We start from the raw sequence: 20000 nt of genomic DNA, 5'->3' as shown, positions 1-20000 counted from the left end.
CAGTCTGGGGAGCAATCTGGAGCAATGGTTGATCAGAGCTGGTGGAATGTGAAGGAAACATAAACTCAGATAAATATGTGTCCATATTGCAGAAAGGACTCCTTCCAATCTTCTCCAGTGGTTAAATGATTAAAGAAGACTCTTTATTTATGGAAGATGGGGCTCCTTGTCACATGGCTAAAATGACCCAAGATTTGTTGGATGAGAATGGCATTAAAAAGCTTCCATGGCCAAGCCAATCACCAGATATTAACCCTATTGGACACCTCTGGGACATAATGGACAGGATACTTCATAAAAAGAACAAGAAAGCATCTTCAAAGCCAGATCTTTTGAGATTACTGCATGAAACTTGGCAAGAAATTTTATAAGAGAATATTCTTCATCTGATGAGTAGCATGCCTAATAGGGTCCTTGTATTGAAATAGGCAAAGGGCATATCTACTAAATATTACACATTTGATTATAACAATTAATAAATAATTTGAATGTATAATTTCAGATTCAAATAAATTTTAATGATTATAAAGGTGTTTATTTACTTTTGTCATGACAGTGTATATATATGTGTATGTATGTATGCATGTATGTATGTATATGTGTGTGTATATATATATATATATATATATATATATATATATATATATATGTATGTATGTATGTATGTATTTATGTATATACATATGTTGTCCTTGCCTTCGAAACGTGGAGTAGATGAAACAGGGACAACTGATGAAGGGGTATACTCTTTATGTTGCATGTCTCGTTCTCTGTTTGTTTTTTCGTTGTTCGAAAAAAGTTCATATTCTATGTTTTCGTTTCTCATTGTGCTTAACGTTTTTTTGATGTCCTGTACCCATATATGCATGTATGTATACATATAGATGTAGGTATGTACATATATGTATGGATATATGCATATATTTATATATTATTATATGTATATATATATATATATATATATATATATATATATATATATATATATATATATGCGTGTGTGTGTGTTTATATACATATATATATATAAACTTTGTTTTTGTATCTGGCTTGCAAGATTTTTATGTGAACTCGTGTGTTGAAGCAAATTATGTTGTGTCTGGAAAGAGTCATACTGCCTTAATCCCTTATTATCTAACACACTCACTGGTTGGATTTCCACTCATTCATTATTTATATTTTTTCTTCCAAAATTTTCGTTGCTTTTGCAACCTTGTCAATGTATGTTGAGACAATATGACCCTCCCAAGACAGTATATGTATATATATACATGCACACAAATGTATGTATTTATATATATGTATATGCATGCACACACTCACAAACACATGTATACACAATCTTTGTGTGCATGTGTGTGTGCACGTGTGTATGTGTGTGAGCACGTGTGTGTGTGTGAAGCAAGACATCACGTTTATTTAGTCAGGAAACGAGGCTGAAAGGATGAGGTTTGCTAAAGTTGTCTTCTGTTAGGATGGGAGACATGAATTATTCCAAGATGTAATAGGGGTGTGTGTTCATATGTTTCAGGATGTTATGTATATGGAACAACAGACAGGCTTTGGCTTGGTGAAGGAGAGGTAGATTTGGCTGATAGGGGAGAAGGAAGAAGACTAACAGTATCATTTTGAAAAACTGTTGAATGAGGAATAAGAATGAAATAGAAAAATCTACTTCAAGATAAACCATCTGCTAACATTAGTTTCAACATGGTCAATAAGGTAATTAAAGATATGAAAATAGTGAAAGCTGCATGAGCAGAAATTATGATCAAAGGGATTCATGCTATGACCAGTCTATCTTATTTTCGGGAATTGACTCACCTCAGTTTACATTTTCTACTTGTGTTTTCCATGAAGATAGTAGGATGTGGTATGAAAGACTTTGTTTTGACTGTCATATTTCTTGGGTGAGCGGCCCCATTAGCTCTTTAGGCTATACATACATACACACAAATATAAACTTAGCTACATACATATGTATACATATATATAATATATATCTACATATACATATTGATAATAATGATAAAGGAACATATTTATCTTCTTCAATATATATTTCAGTATAAAGAACTCTTTATACTGAAATATATATTGAAGAAGATAAATATGTTCATGTGAATATATACGTTTTTGCGTCGTAACTCCTTTATTATTATTAATATAACCAAAAGGATCGATTCTTGAAGAGTCTACATATCTTCACCGTCGTTTTTTTCTGCTATTTTGGTGATGATTTTTTGAGTTAGCTTACCAATTATTTTTGTTGGTAGTTAATTTATAATATATACATATATATATATATTTATATATTTATATATGTATGTATATGATATATATGTATATATATATACATACATACATCATCATCATCATCATCGTTTAACGTCCGCTTTCCATGCTAGCATGAGTTGGACGATTTGACTGAGGACTGGTGAAACCAGATGGCTACACCAGGCTCCAATCTGATTTGGCAGAGTTTCTACAGCTGGATGCCCTTCCTAACGCCAACCACTCAGAGAGTCTAGTGGGTGCTTTTACGTGTCACCCGCATGAAGGCTAGTCAGGCGGGTACTGGCAACGGCCACACTCAAAATGGTGCATTTCATGTGCCACCTGCACAAGAGCCAGTCCAGGGGCAGTGGAAACGATCACGCTCAAAATCCTACGACGGCCCCACACAAGAGCCAGTTCAGAGGCACTGGCAACGATCTCGCTCGAAAATCTCACGAAGGCCAGCCAGCCGGCACTGGCAACGGTCACGCTCAAAATGGTGCATTTCATGTGTCACCTGCACAAGAGCCAGTCCAGGAGCAGTGGAAACGATCTCGATCGAAAATCCCACGAAGGCCAGCCAGGCGGCACTGGCAATGGCCACGCCCAAAATGGTGCATTTCATGTGTCACCCGCACATGAGCCAGTCCAGGGGCACTGGCAACGATCTCGCTCGAAAAATTTCATGTGTCACCCGCACATGAGCCAGTCCAGGGGCACCGGCAACGGTCTCGCTCGAAAATCCTATGACGGCCCCACACAAGAGCCAGTTCAGGGGCACTGGCAACGATCTCGCTCAAAAAAATTTCATATGTCACCTGCACAAGAGCCAGTCAAGGGGCACTGGCAACGATCTCAATCGAAAATCCCACGAAGGCCAGCCAGGTGGCACTGGCAACGGCCATGCCCAAAATGGTGCATTTCATGTGTCACCCGCACATGAGCCAGTCCAGGGGCACCGGCAACGATCCCACTCGAAGGTCCATACACATGTGCTGCGTGCACAAGTGCCAGAAAGGCGACGCTGGGCACAAGTGCCATCATGATTTCAATTTCGCTTGCCCCAATAGGTCTTCGTAAGCTGAGTTTAGTGTCCAATTTAACTCGAATTTCAATTTCACTTGCCTCAACAGGTCTTCGCAAGAGGGGTTTAGTGTCCAATTTAACTCGATTTCGATTTCACTTGCCTCAACAGGTCTTCGCAAGTGGAGTTTGGTGTCCAATGAAGGAAGGTACGCATAAGTGGACTGGCTGAGGCCATAGATTTATATATATATATATATATATATATATATATATATATACATACATACATACATATACGTACATACATACATATTTACATACATTCATATATGTATATATGTATACACACACACACACACATATACGCACACACACACGTGCAAATACATATATGGGAAAAATTTATCTATGTTGATAAACCACTATTGTTTCTGAAAGTTGTTTCTTATACCTTCTATGGACTTCTTGAAGCTTACTAACTTCCTACACTTGGATCCTTGGATCTCACCTTTACACTGCTCCAGAATGGCCACAACCACATGGCTGAAATGAATAAATGAATAAAAGAATATACAGAGGGCGATGGGTAAATTGTTGCCATTTTATATTTTTAATTTTGCACATGCGCATTGTTTGTTTTTGATTTCAAAGTGTTTGGGTGTCAATCTAAGGGCATGTACTGAGAGTGATAAAAATCAAACATCCAGTCAACATCATGGTGTTTGGAGTGATCACTAGTGAGGGTGACATTATGCCTCCATTCGTCTTCCCACATGACCTCAGACTCAACATAGAGGCCTACATCAAGTGCCTGGAGGAGATAGTGCTACCCTGGATCAAGAGGGTGGCTGCTGGAAAATCCTATGTCTGGCAATAGGACTCTGCACCATGTTGCACAAGCAAGAGAACCCAGTCATGGCTGTCAGACAATTTCTGAAACCACATCACCTCTAACACCTAGCCACATAACTCCCCAGACAGCAACCCACTTGATTATTATGTGTGGGGCACAGTTGAGTGAGAGACCAACAAAACTCCTTGTAACACCAAAGGTGAACTCATGGGCCCCAGCCCAAAAGTCCTCTGCAACAGGCTGGTGAGTTGACTGTCATCGAAACCTAAAGTCTCCTACTTAATCAACCCTACTACTAAACTGGTACTTAATTTATCAAACCTTAGAAGTATGAAAGGCTATGTCATACTCAGCAGAAATAATCTCACACAAATACAATGGAAAAGTATATATAGTGGCTGTGTGGTAAGTAGCTTGCTCACCAACCACATGGTTCTGGGTTTAGTCCCACTGTGTGGCACCTTGGGCAAGTGTCTTCTACTATAGCCTTGAGCCAACCAAAGCCTTGTGAGTGGATTTGGTAGACAGAAACTGAAAGAAGTCCGTCATATAAATGTATGTGTGTGTGTGTGCGTGTGCGTGTGTGTGTTTGTATGTGTTTGCGTGTCTGTGTTTGTCCCCGACCACCACTTGACAATCGACGTTGATGTGTTTACATCCCCGTAACTTAGCAGTTCAGCAAAAGAGCCCAATAGAATAAGTACTAGGCTTACAAAGAATAAGTCCTGGGGTCGATTTGTTCGACTAAAGGTGGTGCTCCAGCATGACCGCAGTCAAATGACTGAAACAAATAAAAGAGTTAAAGAATATATGTGTGTGTGTGTGTGTGTGTGTGTGTGTGTGTGTGTGTATGTATGTGTGTGTGTGTGTGTGTCTTCGTGCCTGTACATATGACCTGCTGTTGCTTGACAACCGATGCTGGTATGTTTATGTCCTCATAACGTAGCAGTTTGGCAATAGAGACTGATAGAATAAATACTTCATTTGCAAGGAATAAGTCTTGGGTCAATTTCTTTGACTGAAACCCTTTAAGGTGGTATTTCAGCACGGCCACAGTCAAATGACTGAAACAAGTGCAAGAATGAAAGAATATATTATATATACATATATATATATATATATATATATATATATATATATATATATTATATCATATATATGTATCATATATATGTATGTACTATATATATATATATCTACATATATCTATCTATCTTTTTGTTTCTTTCTCTCTCTCTCTCTCTCTCTCTCTCTCTCTATATATATATATATATATATATATATATATATATATATATACGTATACATGTAAGTATGTGCGTATATGTATGTATATATGCATATATATATTATTTATATTATTATATGATTAAACGCTACACATCCTTTTCCAAGTAAGTTTTATCTATCTATCTATCTATCTATAATATATATATATATATATATATATATATATATATATATATATATATATATACCATGCCCAATATATGTGTTTGTATATATGTGCGTGCACGTGTATAAGTGTGAAGAATTTTGGTGTTTATAGATGCTCTTCAGTATACATGTTTTTTATTTTATCGAGGAAGTGTGACTACGCTTGTACTGTACGTCGATTATATGTATGTGTACATATATGTGTATATACATAAATATATAAATAGATAGGCAGATAAAAAGAGAGAGAGAGAGAGAGAGAGAGAGAGAGAGAGAGATAGAGAGAGAGAGAGAGAGAGAGAGAGAGAGAAATTATGTATGCATAGTTGTATACTTGTATATATATGTATGTATATCCTACTTCCGGTCCTGGTGACTATCAGGAATCATGTAACAGGCACCATCTCATTCACTCTCCTTCCTCGTCATTTCCTGTTTCTTGTACTTACTAATCTTGGTATATTTTGTCATTTGTTTATAAAAAAAATACTGAAACAAGCAAAAAATAACACCATAAAAGGAAGAAAAAAGCTAAAACAATAAAATTAAAAAGAAATAAAGAGAAACAAAATTTAGGAAATGAACCCCATTTTTTTGAAATTATGTTGTTAGTGGCAAATGTGGGTAGGATGGGAAAATAATATGATTATTAAAAATGTCTTTGAAATTCTCAATGATCCTGATCCTTTTATCTTAATGTTGTCTACTGAATAGTTTAAATTAGACTCATTTGTATGAAGCATCTGCATACCCCTTTTCTAACTAATGTATGGTGCAGAATTTCTTGAGGTTTTTTTTTCAGCAAATTTACACAGTAAAGCAGTAAATTAGCACAGTCTTTTGGATTAACTTATCTGTTGATAAAAAGTGTGAGAAATGCAGACAGTATGAAGTAAATGTGATGATGCCTGATAACGAGACACGGGCAGTGAATACTGAGAAATTATTTGATTTGTTAGATATGATAAGGTAAATGCTATTGAGACAGACATGGCCCAAACCAATACTGGCTGAAACCTATGAAAGTTTAAGTTTTAAATTGTATAAGAAGTGAAACAGATTTGAACTGAGAGAGAGAGAGAGAGAGAGAGAGAGAGAGCGAGAGAGAGAGAGAGAGAGAGAGAGAGAGAGAGAGAGAGAGAGAGAGAGAGAGAGAGAAGAGAGAGAGAGAGAGATAGAGAGAGAGAGAGAGAGAGAGAGAGAGAGAGAGAGAGAGAGAGAGAGAGAGAGGCTGTGCATTAAAGGCATATATGAACTGGTGGCCATCATTTCACTGCCAGAAGCACTGATATCCTCAGCATTTATATTTCTGCCAGGGATAATGTTCAACTTCTTTTGTCTCTTCTTTGGTCTGCTCTCATCCACCCCTCTCATTGACTTTGGCATTCCCAACACAACATCCGAAACTCTTACATTGATGACTTCATCATCCTCTTAGCTCACTTCATGGTCTGGTAGCTGATCCAAAACTGTCTAGATGAAAAGGGTGAATTCCACATTTCATGAATCCATTCCAGATTCTTGCTGTGAGTGACACTGTCAGAAAAGAGAGCAGCATGCAGCTGTGTGAACAGAGCAGGAAAAGCATCTTTAGTTAAGGTCATTGAATTCTTCCTGCCATAAGCCTTCCACTCATTTAAGATTTTTCTCCAACTTTTTTTTTAAGAGGCCCATGGAATGCTACATCAAGTGGTTGAAGCACGTGTGTGGAATTGGGTGGTAGAAGCTTGCTGACTGCCAGAAACAGTGATCGGGGTTACTCTGAACAGTGTTCAAAGTAACCCTGTTGGATAATCAAAGTGGGGAAATGTCATGTTATACAAGTTTTTACAAAGATACCAAAGTTATAAAAACACTTCAATAGAAAATTATTAACGAGTTATATTAACCTCATATTTTAACAAAAGCTTGTATCTTTTATGCAAGAAGTGCTTTAGCTACTGACAAAAGTATTCATATCTTGCAAAAATGTTTGTTTTGCTGGAATTTGAAGAAGCTGACAAATTCTTTCTTTGAGTGATTAATCAAAGTTATATTAACAAATTTTACTTTATGTATTGAAATTATACCATCATAGAAATATAATTCTAAAGTTTAACAACATATTTAAACAATTCTATAAGAAATTTTAGTAGCAAGCAATAAAAGGAAACAAAATATATTTTGTTCAAAGTTACCCCAGTGTTCAAAGTAATCCCATTTCATGATTAGATGCGTGTGTGTTAGATGTGTCTGTGCATGTGTGTGTGTGTGTGTGTGTGTGTGTTTGGTATGCATGTGTATTGTTTCTGTACCTGAGTCTTGTTTTTGTATTTATTTGTCTGTATCAGGGGTTCTCAACCATTCTTTATCTATGAATCCCCTTGATTACTATTTTACTCTGGTGGACCCACATAGCCATTTGATGTTTAAAAACTAGTTTTATAAAAAAACTTCTTTCAAAATTCCTCTTTTGTTTTACACACATAAACTTGTGTAGGCTGAACTATGTAACACATTAGAGAAAGAAACTTACCAATACATACATCTATAAAAAATTTTTTTCAGGAGCCCTGAAAATATTGTGAATCCTCAATTTACTCGACCCCCAAAAATCTTATATGGACTCTCAGGGACCATATGGACTTTGGTTGAGAGCCACTGGTCTATAAGTTTGTTTGCACACAAGCATTATTTTCAGTTATCTTTTTATCTCTCTTTGATAAATGCATTGATTAAACAAGAAACAAAAATCCTACTATCCAGGGTTCTATGGCCTAGAAATACATTGCAGACTGAAGGCATTTTCAGCAAAATGTCTTGTGTTTAAAATTACATTAGTGTCAAAACATTTTTGTGCTACAATGGACTGCTTTCATAAAAGTTAAGGTACGCACAAAAAATTTTTAAAAAATTAAAATTGTAATATCATGTACATGTTTTTCACTTCAGCTTTATTATTTCAATCAATAATTTTTACGATTAAAAAAAACTATATTTAAATGAAACAAAGCAAAAGAAAGACCAAAGGAAAGAAAAAGAAAAAAAAGAGAATTAAGCAACAGACATAAATGTGTTATATCTATTAATAATTGTGGAATATCCATTTCAGTTCTTATTGACTTACATGTATAACACAATACACATACAGACATACAGCAACACATGCATGCACATACATACACTCACAGATGCAGGGAGATACACACATTCTAAGACCTTTGTCAATCAAAGATGATCGTATATACATGCAAAGGCTTGGGTATACATGCACAGTTGAATGCATACATACATACATACATACATACATACATACAAACAAATAAACTGACACAAACATACATAAATATATGTCTAAATTTCTTTCCAGACTAAACCAATCCTGAAGTAACTTAGATTTTTGCAAGCTCTAAATTATTTTCAAAACATTATTCATGAGTGTGAGACTGCTGTAATCATCTTTCGTTAGTAAATTTCTTTACTCTTTTAGCACTGCACTACTTGATTAACTAAGAAAGTGATAAGTGTAATCTAATGTTTTCCAAATCTCAGATCAATTTAAACCAGAGGAAGTAATCATGGCAGGAATACTGGTCAAATAGAGAAAAGTTGACAGAGAAGCAATGATCTGTTGGCTACACCTAGTTATTTGAAAGACAACTGATGTACAAAAGGTATTCTTGATCACAGTTGATTTGGCCCTTTACAGTAACAACTCGATGTGTTCATGAAGCAAGCAGCAGTTATTTCATCCTGCATGGAAGGGCATTCACCTCAATTCTCATATGTCTCTGATGCCATCATTTTCTTAAATGGTTCTGTCTGTATCCAACTTCCTTCACCCACAGCATTCTGACTGGGTTAGGAGTTATAACATTTTTTACATGACATCAACTTCTCTTTATCATCCACCCAATTTTTTCACTCAGGACATGAGTGGGTGGTGGAGTGTTGATGCTGATACTTAATGTTACACTCACAACCAAACATAACCTACTTTCAGCCATTGTAATATATACAACTTACCTATTATGATCTTCAAATTTCAACATCTTTAATTGTTATCTTGGTGAATCCTATAACCCAGTGTCTGGGTAGTGGGGAGTACTACTGAAGACTTTCTCTTCAGAAAGTATATCTGAGCAAGTCAGCATGATATAGCACATCTCTTTCAGTGCTTTAGACCCTCAAAAATAGCAGAACCTAGCACTGTAAGTCATCTAGGTGCAGGCATGGCTATATATAAGAGACTTGCCTCCCAACATGGTTCCTAATGCATGGCACCTTAAAGCAAGTGACTTCTACCAGGCTGCCCAAAGTCTTGTGAGGGAATTTGGTAGATAGAAACTAATAAAAGCCTGTTGCATGTGTGTGTGTTTGTGTGTGTGTGTGTGTGCATGCGCGCGCGTGTGTGTGCATGTGTATGTGTGTGCGTGTGTGTCTGTATGTGTATGTATGTGCATGTGTGTGTATTTGTGTGCTTGTGTTTTTAACGTTCCACTGGCACAGGTGCCAATCAGGCGGTACTGTCATCGGCCACAACAACAAATTCTCTTGCCTAAATCGGTCTTTGCAAGCATAGTTTATTGCCCAATGACTGAAGGATACTCTTAAATGGGCCAGTTATGTGACATTGGCATAGGCCAAAGTTATGGTCTCACTTGGCTTGCCGGGTCTTCTCAAGCACAGCATAATGCCAAAGGTCTTGGTCACTTGTCATTGCCTAGGTGAGGCCCAATGTTTGAAGGTCATGCTTCACCACCTTATCCCAGGTCTTCACGGGTCTACCACTTTCACAGGTTCCCTTAACTGTAAGGGTGGGGTGTGGGTTTGGGTGAGGGTGTGGTGGTAGGGGGTGGGGGTGGGGTATGTGGGAGTGGGGTATGTGGGAGTGGGGTATGTGGGAGTGGGGTATGTGGGAGTGGGGTATGTGGGAGTGGGGTGTGAGGATGGGGTGGGGAATGGGGTGTATAGGGATGGTAGGGTTGGAGTGTATAGGGGTGGGGTAACGATGGAGGGGTGACAATGAAGGGAGAGGATGGAAAGGAGAAAATGGGTAAGAGTGAAGAGAGGAAGCACGTGTCAGAGTAAGAGAGGAGAGGAGAGTTGGGCGGGAGTGAAGAGAGGAAGTAGGTGTGAGAGGATGAGAGGAGGGAGTTAGATGAAGAGTGGAGGGGAGTTAAGCCCATGTGGCGCAAAGAGCAAAGAGAGAAGATTAATTCCTGTTCAGGTAAAGACAGGAGTCTGGATGGCCCCTGTGCAAGGATAATCTGAACACAGAAAGGTGTTGTAAAGAATGACCGGTAGAGCAGAAATGGCATGAGACCGGGGTGTTGTAGCTGAGTCTGATGTCTTGGAGGTGTTCCATGAACTGGTCAGCCAAGCAGTGTCCCGTTTAACCGATGTACAGAGAAGGACAGAGAGAGCAGGAGATGCAGTAAATGACATTGCTAGAAGAGCAGGTGAAGGAGTCAGTGATATGATAGGGTCGATGATGGGTGTCTGTGAGGATGGTGGTGTTGGAGAGCAAGGGGCAAGTGTGGCAGCATGGGTGAGATCAAGGGAACGAGGCGGGGAGTTAGGGAAGAAATTGTGGACCAGGAGGTCAAGTAGGTTGTGGGCTCTTTTAAAAAGGAGGGGAGGGGTAGGTTAGGGAAGATGTGCAAAGTGGAGGGATCGGACTGGAGTTGCCAGAAAGCTCAGAGAATGGTGCATTGGAGAGGTAGAGTGACGGCAGGGTGGGTACAGGGAGAGAGAGTAGATGCACGGTCCACGGAACGTGCTCTGGCAAGGGTAGTGTGGATAGTGGTGAGGGGATATCCACGAAGGATGAAGTGGTGAGCCATGAGTTGAGACTGAGTCTCAAAGTCATGGTTGTCACTGCAGGGCCTGCGCAGGGTCACCCCACTGAGCCAGCAGGGTGGCATCATTGAAAAGTTTAGACAATGCAAGAAATAGACTGTGGCAAACAGATGTATAACAATATCTGATAATCTGGTTAAAGGTAAAAGGTAAAGATTCCCTTTGGTTATGAATGACTATGGGATTGAACTTAAAAAAGCTCCCCTCTGAGGCACAAGCCCAGGCATGGTTGTTTATGGAAGACTAGCAGTTGCCCATGCATACCAGCCTTTCCTCTCTATGCCACAGATGTTGTGCAAGGGAATGGCAAAAGCTAATACAGCTTGGCACCAATGATGTCACAACTCATTTCTACAGCTGAACGAGTGTATTGCTCAAGAACACAGTACACAGCCTGATCTGGCAATCAAACTCACTACTACATGACTGTGAGCCTGATGCTTTAACCACTGAGCCATGCGCCTTCACTGATAGTCTGGTTGATACAGTGAGATATGCTCACACACACACACGTGCACATGCGTGTGTGTGCGTGTGTATGTATCTATATATCTATATATATACTTGTATGCAGTTGTTGTATGGCTAAATAGTTAAGACATTCATTTTGCAGCCCTACAGTCCCAAGTTCAATTCTGCTATGCACTGTATAGTAAATATTAAGTTTATTTTTGTAGTAGTATTACTTGTAAATTGTAAAGCAGTGAGCTGGGAGATTCGTTGCAGGCGGGGCAAAATGCTTACCAGCGTTTTGTCTGGCTTTACAACCTTAGTTCAAATTCTGCTATTGTTGACTTTGTGCCTTTCATCTTTTCAAGTTCAATAAAATAAATACCAGTAGAACACTGGGGTCAATGTAATCAATTTATCTCCCCCCCCCCCCACAAAATTACTGGCCTTGTACTAAAATTTAAATTCAATATTACATGTAAATTGTGATTCCTGTATACTTTTGAATGTAATGGAGTGATATAAACAATTAGCATAATGAACATTACACTTTTAATTTGTAATGTCATATGCACTTCCTAAAGCTATTTACATTTACATATTTTCATGTTGTTAAAGTGGAAATGCAGTAAGAGAACAATAAAATCCAAAGCGAAAATATTTAAAAACTACATAAAAATCATGCACATTATGAAGTAATGAGATAACTTCTCATTGTACACAATTGCTTGCATAAAAGGAAAGATGCTTAATGATTTTAAATAAATACAATTGGAAATTACCGTTTTCTGCAACTTGGTTTAAAAATCATGGATCTAGAGATCAAATTAATTAACTTTACCGTTAAAATAATCACCAGCTTTACTTTTAAAACCAATTAAAAGCTCCTATTATCATTATTATGTTTAAAATTAAATTCATTTAAAAAGAAAATGGATTTATACAAGCAGTCTATAATCAAAAATTTGAAACTAAATCATTGAACAAAAATAGGAACAAGTTCAGTGTAATTTGATTATGAATCAGGCTAATGCCATGAAACTTCCTAGAATTGAATGTTTTCATTGAGATAAATAATATCCAGTGAGTTTCTCTCTTTCTCTCTCTCACACACACACACGCTCTCTCTCTCTCTCACACACACACACACACTCTCTCTCTCTCTCTCACACACACACGCTCACTCTCTCTCTCACACACACACGATCTCTCTCTCTCTCTCTTCCAGGTATTATCTTCCTATGAGGCACAATGCAGTGGTCAAAGTGGTCTGGAATAGGATATCAAAAACGAAAATACCTACAAATGAAGTTCAACATACTGAGATTGATACGTCTGAGGAATACTGGCGGAACTTATAAATTAAAAAACCAAGTTAAAACACAACTGGCCAGATATAGTTGTGTGGGATCACAAAGAAAAGATATGTTCTGTTGTAGAAATCAGCTGCCCTATGGACATGAATGTGATTAGAATAATACAAGAGAATGAAGACATCTATAAACCATTGATAAGGAGTTTGGAAATCCAGTACCCAAGATACACTTTCAGCTTCATACCTGTTGTGTGTGTGTGTATGTGTGTGTGTGTGTGTGTGTGTGTGCATGTTGTGTGTTGTGTTTGGCTTCCACCACTTGACAACCAGTGTTGGTTTGTTTATGTCCTAGTAACGTACAAGTTAAGTAAAATAGAGCAATATAACAAGCATCAAACTTTAAAATATAAGTATTGGGGCCAATTTGTTTGATTAAATCTTTTAAAACAGTGCCCCAGCTGGGCCACAATCCAATGACTAAAACACGTAAAAAATAAAAATGAAAGATAATAAAACAAACTGAAGTGATAACATGTCTAAGTTGTGTAAGAGAAGCATCTACTTTCTACTTTAAGCTTGTTTACATAAAGATGCTTTCGATAAAGATTTATCTTTTATCATGTATCTGTTTCAGTCATTAGACTATGGCCATGCTGGGGTATCACCTTGAAGGAATCTTAGTCAACTGAACTGACCCCAGTACTTATTTTTTCTTTAAGCCTGTTACTTACTATATCAGTCTCTTTTTGCTGAACTGCTAAGTTACGAGGACGTAAACAAACCAACACAGGTTGTCAAGCAGTGATGGGGGACAAACACAGACATAAAGAAACACATACACACATATATATGATGATGAGCTTCCAGAATCTTTCCATCTACCAAATTCACTCACCAAGCACTGGTTGGCTCAGGGCTATAGAAGACATTTGCCCCAGGTGCAGTGGAACTGAACCTGAAACCACATGGTCCAAAGTGAGCTTCTTAACTACATGGCCAATTTTTTTTTTTTGCAAAATAATAAATAAAGAAACAATTTTTGCTAAAATACTGCACAAAAATTTTATAGGTAGTCATTTTGATGTTGCTACCCTTTTGATAATGTCATCAGGTGAAGTCTGCCTTCTCTTATTACATCAGTGATTCTATATATATGTACATGTGCACACATAAAGAAACAACTATAGAAAAACAGAGAATTAGCAAATGCTTGACTCCAACATAAACCACAAAGCAAACAATAAAACGCTATATAGAGTTATTAGTAGAATCAACAACAATAGTTACCCACACTCTGCCATTATTAAAACAACCTTAAAAAACATGCCTGCACAGCAACACCTGGCAAACACAAACACTCTCATCATTGTACATTTCTCAAAAATAGCATCACTCACAAACCTTGCTTGCTTCATACATTCTTGCTTCAATAACAAAAAAAAAAAAAAAAAAAAAAAATCCACCTACATAAATACTATTCTAACCACTATTGACTTAATAAAATGTTTGACTGTGCTGGTATGATTGTGTGATTAAGAAGCTCACTTTGCAACAGAGTGGTTTTTGGATTCAGTCCCCATGCATGCCATGCTGGGCAAAAGTTACAGTCACAACACATAAGAATATGGCACCTATACCAGTAAATCACTAAGAGCACCGTCCGAGCGTGACCGTTACCAACATCGTCTTCCTGGCACTTGTGCTGGTGGCACGTGAAAAGACATTTGAGCGAGTTTGTTGCCAGTACTCCTGGACTGGCCCCTGTGCAGGTGGCACGTAAAATATACCATTTCGAGCATGGTCGTTGCCAGTACCTCCTGACTGGCCTTCGTGCCAGTGGCACGTAAAAGCACCCACTACACTCTCGGCGTGGTTAGCGTTAGGAAGGGCATCCAGCTGTAGAAACTCTGCCAAATCAGATTGGAGCCTGGTGTAGCCATCTGGTTCACCAGTCCTCAGTCAAATCGTCCAACCCATGCTAGTATGGAAAACGGACGTTAAACGATGAAGATGATGATGATGATTAAAGAAAACAACATGATGTACAAATGTATAGAGGGCAATCATAGATACTACAACTGGCTAACAGAAAAGAACAGCAACAATGGTCTGCAAGCAATATTTCACATCCCAAACTGACAAAGATCTCATGGATCCAAAGAGAATGGAAGTGAATTCCAGTTAGGGTGAAGATTTGAGCAGCAAAATGGACTATGTAAATAAATTCATCTTTTTCTGTGAGTCAGTCCATCAAAAAATAAATATGAGTGTAGATAACCAGTGTTAGTAGCTAAAACACTGTGGCTGTTGATGAATTAAGTAAAGTTTTAAAAGTTTGCTATGCTAGACTAGAATCCTTTCATGGGTCCAGAGTAGACTGTGGAAAGGCATTGAAGTATATGAATCGGGTATGATTGATATTTCCTTGAAGTTAATTAATTGATTACTTAATTGATTGAAGAATACACTTGAAGGACATACAAATCTTCTTGCAAGAGATTCAAGTTTCCACACTTCCACGTTACAAATTAGATATCAGAAAATGTTAAGCATATGGATTCTCATATCATAAAAACATTTCAAAAACCAGAATACAAACATTATTATGCACAAAAAAGATTATAATTCTCTACTTATTCACAGCACCTTACAGGCTGCAAACATAATCACTGAATCTTATAATCTCTAGTAGCCTTTCCTGCAAATTTTGTATCTTTAACATGGCAAAATTTGCATTGAGTTTAGATATTCAGTTAGTCATTCTCCACAAAGGAAAGATCCACAGAACTAAGAAATAACACTCATATACCCAAGATTTCAATCATTAGATAACATGTATTCCAAAGAAAATTCTGAGAAAGCTATCTACTTGTTTGAAAGAAAAAGTTAAAAATTTACTTCCTATTAGACTCATCAAAAAGAATTTGTTTAGTTGTTTCACTTGCCTTTCATCCTTTTGGGGTCAGCAAAATAAGTAGAAATTGAATACCGGGGTATTCAATCGACCAATCCCACACCCAATATTGTTGGCCTTGTGTCAAAATCTGAAAGCAATATACTCATTTAACATCTTTATTTTTTCATTACTAGTTTGGTTTAGGCTGGTGAGCTGGCAGAATCATTAGTACATTGGGCAAAGTGCTTAGCAGCATTTCCTCTGTCTTTACATTCTAAGTTCAAGCTCTGCCGAGGTCAACTTAGCTTTTCATTTTTTTGTAGGGGGTTGATAAAATAAGTACCAGTTGAGTACTGAGGTCGGCATAATTGACTCACTCCTTCCACAGGAATTGCTGGTTTGGGGCCAAAATTTGAAACCATTATTAGTTTGGTTTGGTGAAGGGGCTGTCATTATGACCTATACTGTATCTCTTTGAAGCCAGTGAAATTGATGCTATTAATTGTTCCACTTAAAACTGTTGTAAATCAATAACTGCAGGAAAGACTCATGTCTGGAGGGAATTCCAGAGGGTGGACATTCTGGAAAGGATGGACTGAGCATAGTGGTAAGTATGGGCTGAGAATAGGATGAATATGATAGGGTGATGAGAAGAGGAAAGATGTGAATTGAGAGGGCATGAGTGGAAGTGATACAAGACCAGCTATCTCTAAGAAGCAGAAATCATTGTAATTGTGGTATAATGGGCAGAGAGAGCAGACAATGCTTCTGCAGGCTACAGGTTTGAATGTATTGGTGAATGACTTCATGCCAGTCAGATGAATGACATTTCTTTAGATGTAATCCAGGATGTTTGAATATGTAGCAACATCACAGTCCTGGATGTAGAAGCATTATTCTATTGTGAGATTGACCTGAGTTTTGCAGAAGCTTGGTAGTTGATAGTGAGGTGGGGTGGGGCAAAGTATATTTTGGCTCAAAAGAAAGATGCCAGTCTTTGAGACTGTAGGACCTTCAGCAAACTTCCACCTGCCTGACTTCAAAATGCATTAAGTGTTCCATTTTAGGACAGAAGTCTTAGAAAGTGATGTACTGGCTTTTTTCGAAGAAGGTTCACAAAATTTATGAGAGTAACTTCAAGGACCTCTAAATTTACTTTTGAATAGTAATTATGCAACACAGCTGTACATAAATTATTTAAATAAAGGAAAACATTAATGATGTATTGCAATAAAGTACATGCAAATTTACTTTTAACTGATTTAGATTTCAGATTGACTTAAAATAAAAATTATTGGTTTCCTTAGTCATATGAAAGTCACAGTGGTTCCGGTCAGCCATATGTGGTCCACACAAACCATGTTATATATTACTGTTTTAGGACAATATGTTCAAATTAGACACAAATGCATAATTTGAGTAGCTAATTTTGTACTATAATTCTGTTAAAGCAGAGATTCTCAGCCTTTTTTGCCATTTGCAACAAGGTGTAACTACTCTATGTGGTTGCTTGAACAGCTAGAAATAACTTCCTTTCTTTTTAAAGAACATAGTTTGGATTGAAGGTGATTTGGTTGATATTTCTAGTAGGTCAGAAAAACATATAGAGGCTCTCTGTTGAAGAATGCTATATAGTTATTTCTTGCTTGGTGGGGCGGGAGGGGATAAAGTGATTTACCAACTGTGAGAGTTTCTGATCGAACCAGGTTGAAGTTGCAATCCTTTTGTTGTTAAATCCACATGTTCTCATTAAAGGTTATGACCTAAAAATTGTTTAAGAGCATGGCTAGAAATTAATTTGAAAATTGCTATAAGCTGCAGTACAATACAACTTGAATCCTCTCAACATCTGTAGTTGATAAAAAGAAGTCATGATTGATACATAAAGAACTGATACAGATGAAAATATAATGATTTTAAAACATTGCTACACGTTCATCACTTTTACTGCTTATTTATTATTTTCGCCTCTGCTTGCTCTTCATTTCATTACAGAACTGCAGCTGGCTGAGGGGAAAAGAGGTCAGACTATTAGATGGAATATATTTTGCTGTGAGGAAAAAACAAGGTCTAACGCTGACGTTTCAAGCTGAATCCTTTGTCGTAGAGAAATTAAACATTAACTTGTAATAGTCAAGAAAGACGTGTTTACTTTGTAGCCTGATTCTCATCAATGTTTTCTCCAGCAACCAGTGGACTGAATAAGAAATAGTGATGCTGGATAAATTGGGAGGAGTGAGCTTGTAGAGGGATGGGAAATTAACAATAAAGAATAAGGAAGGAGGTAGGGAAACTAGTGTTCGCAGGTGGGTAACGACTAAAGTGAGGACAAACATTAACGAGAGTGCGAGCAGATTTGACAGATGGGTATGGGTTACTTCGATCAAGGAAAGAGTTATTTTCTCCGATTCTTGTTTCATTATTAGCTGATAGGTGGGTTGATTGTATAGTTGTCCCTTGCTCTGTGAATGCTTATAGTTAAAACATTTAGCAGTACAACAAACTGTCTATAACACTTACCACCATAAATAGACGATATCTTGTTAGCTTGCGCTGGAAAAGCGCCAGTGACTATGGAATAGGCAACGGAAAATCATTGCTAGATCAACAATTTAAAAATCGGTTGGTTACTCAGGAGTTTAAGCTGCCTCTAACATGTACAACAACATAACAGTTACGGCCCAACAAGAGAATCTCTACGAGATCGTTCCCTCTGCTAGAAATAACAGCCAAATCTCCTTTAAATTAGTCCCTGTCGTCTTTAAAATGAACTCATTGAGCGATTTATTCCAAGATGAAAAAAAAAAACCAAAAAAAAACAGAAAAGGTAAAGAAACGGGATGGTTACGGGTGGATCACCTCTGATCATAGGGGTCCCGGAACTAAACAAAAAAGTTTATATAAACAGTGACCATATCGCTTACTAGTGAAAGTTATACAACTCTTTAGCCTTATCAGAAATAGTATTGGGTTGATATAGAAAGTAATTAGTATTACCATTTAGATTTCTGCACGAATTCTTCATATTTCAAAGTATTTTAGCATTGCATATTTATTTTGTCTCTGAAGAAAAGGTTCCATACTTTAGAAAAAATATTTCGTTCGTATTTAACAATCTATTAATTTATGTTATTTTTTGTAATTGACGACAAATATTGAAAATGGGCCTCGCATTTGACGAGCGTGTTATGTTAAATGACACAGCAAAGCAGGAGCCAGAAGATGCAAGATGAATAAATAAATAGATAAATAGAAAGAGAAAGCGAGTGGGAGAGGTGAGAAGTTAGCTGTCGCCCGTCATCATCAGCCTCTGCATCTCGCTATTTGGCATTGCCGGCAGCGAAAAAGACAAAAAAAAAGTTGCTCTTAGTAGTAGAAATCAAACGAGTGAGGCGGGATGTCGAATCAAGTGCGCTTATTTTGTCGGTCTTTACTTACTTTCTTAACGTTGGCCAGTATTTGGACCGGCACACTTGGTCGTTGCCCCAGGCAATGCCAATGCAATGATAACAAAGTGCTATGCATGTATAAAGGATTAACTAATGTTGTTCGAGTGCCACTGGAAACTACACTGTTGTAAGTACACTTTTCCCCCCATATTCGCAGGGTTGAGGAACTGAGATAAGAGAACTCATAGGGGAATCTAAGTTTTTTTCGGTGATTTATTTATTTTGAAAACTTTTAAAATTACTTTCGGGAATTAAGTTTCATATTTACGAAGTAAATAGGAAAACGATGAAAAGAAACTTTGGAAAAAGCTCGGATATGAAATGGAATAAGAAAAATGGATGAGGGTGAGATGTAATTGGCGCATTTCTTGGGTAATTAATTAATAAGAACTAGTAATATCTAGCTATACTGCAAATTGTTAAACAGAAGTTAATACATAGGATATTTTATACGTG

General features: G+C 37.4%; 1 protein-coding gene across 1 annotated transcript in view; it reads left to right on the top strand.

Moving 5' to 3' along the window:
- The first annotated feature begins 19457 nt into the window (after positions 1–19457).
- Positions 19458–20000, top strand: part of LOC106877351 (peroxidasin homolog) — a 117268-nt gene continuing 116725 nt past the window's right edge. Inside the window, exon 1 of the mRNA XM_052967102.2 lies at positions 19458–19671. Within this exon, the coding sequence (XP_052823062.1) occupies positions 19493–19671 (179 nt within the window). The 5' untranslated portion in view covers positions 19458–19492. The remainder of the gene's footprint in view (positions 19672–20000) is intronic.

The sequence above is a fragment of the Octopus bimaculoides genome, chromosome 4, assembly GCF_046866305.1.
Source record: "Octopus bimaculoides isolate indiv1 chromosome 4, ASM4686630v1, whole genome shotgun sequence".
NCBI lineage: Eukaryota > Metazoa > Mollusca > Cephalopoda > Octopoda > Octopodidae > Octopus > Octopus bimaculoides.
Note: the sequence above shows the minus strand (reverse complement) of the source record. Positions and strands in the feature narration are given on the sequence as shown.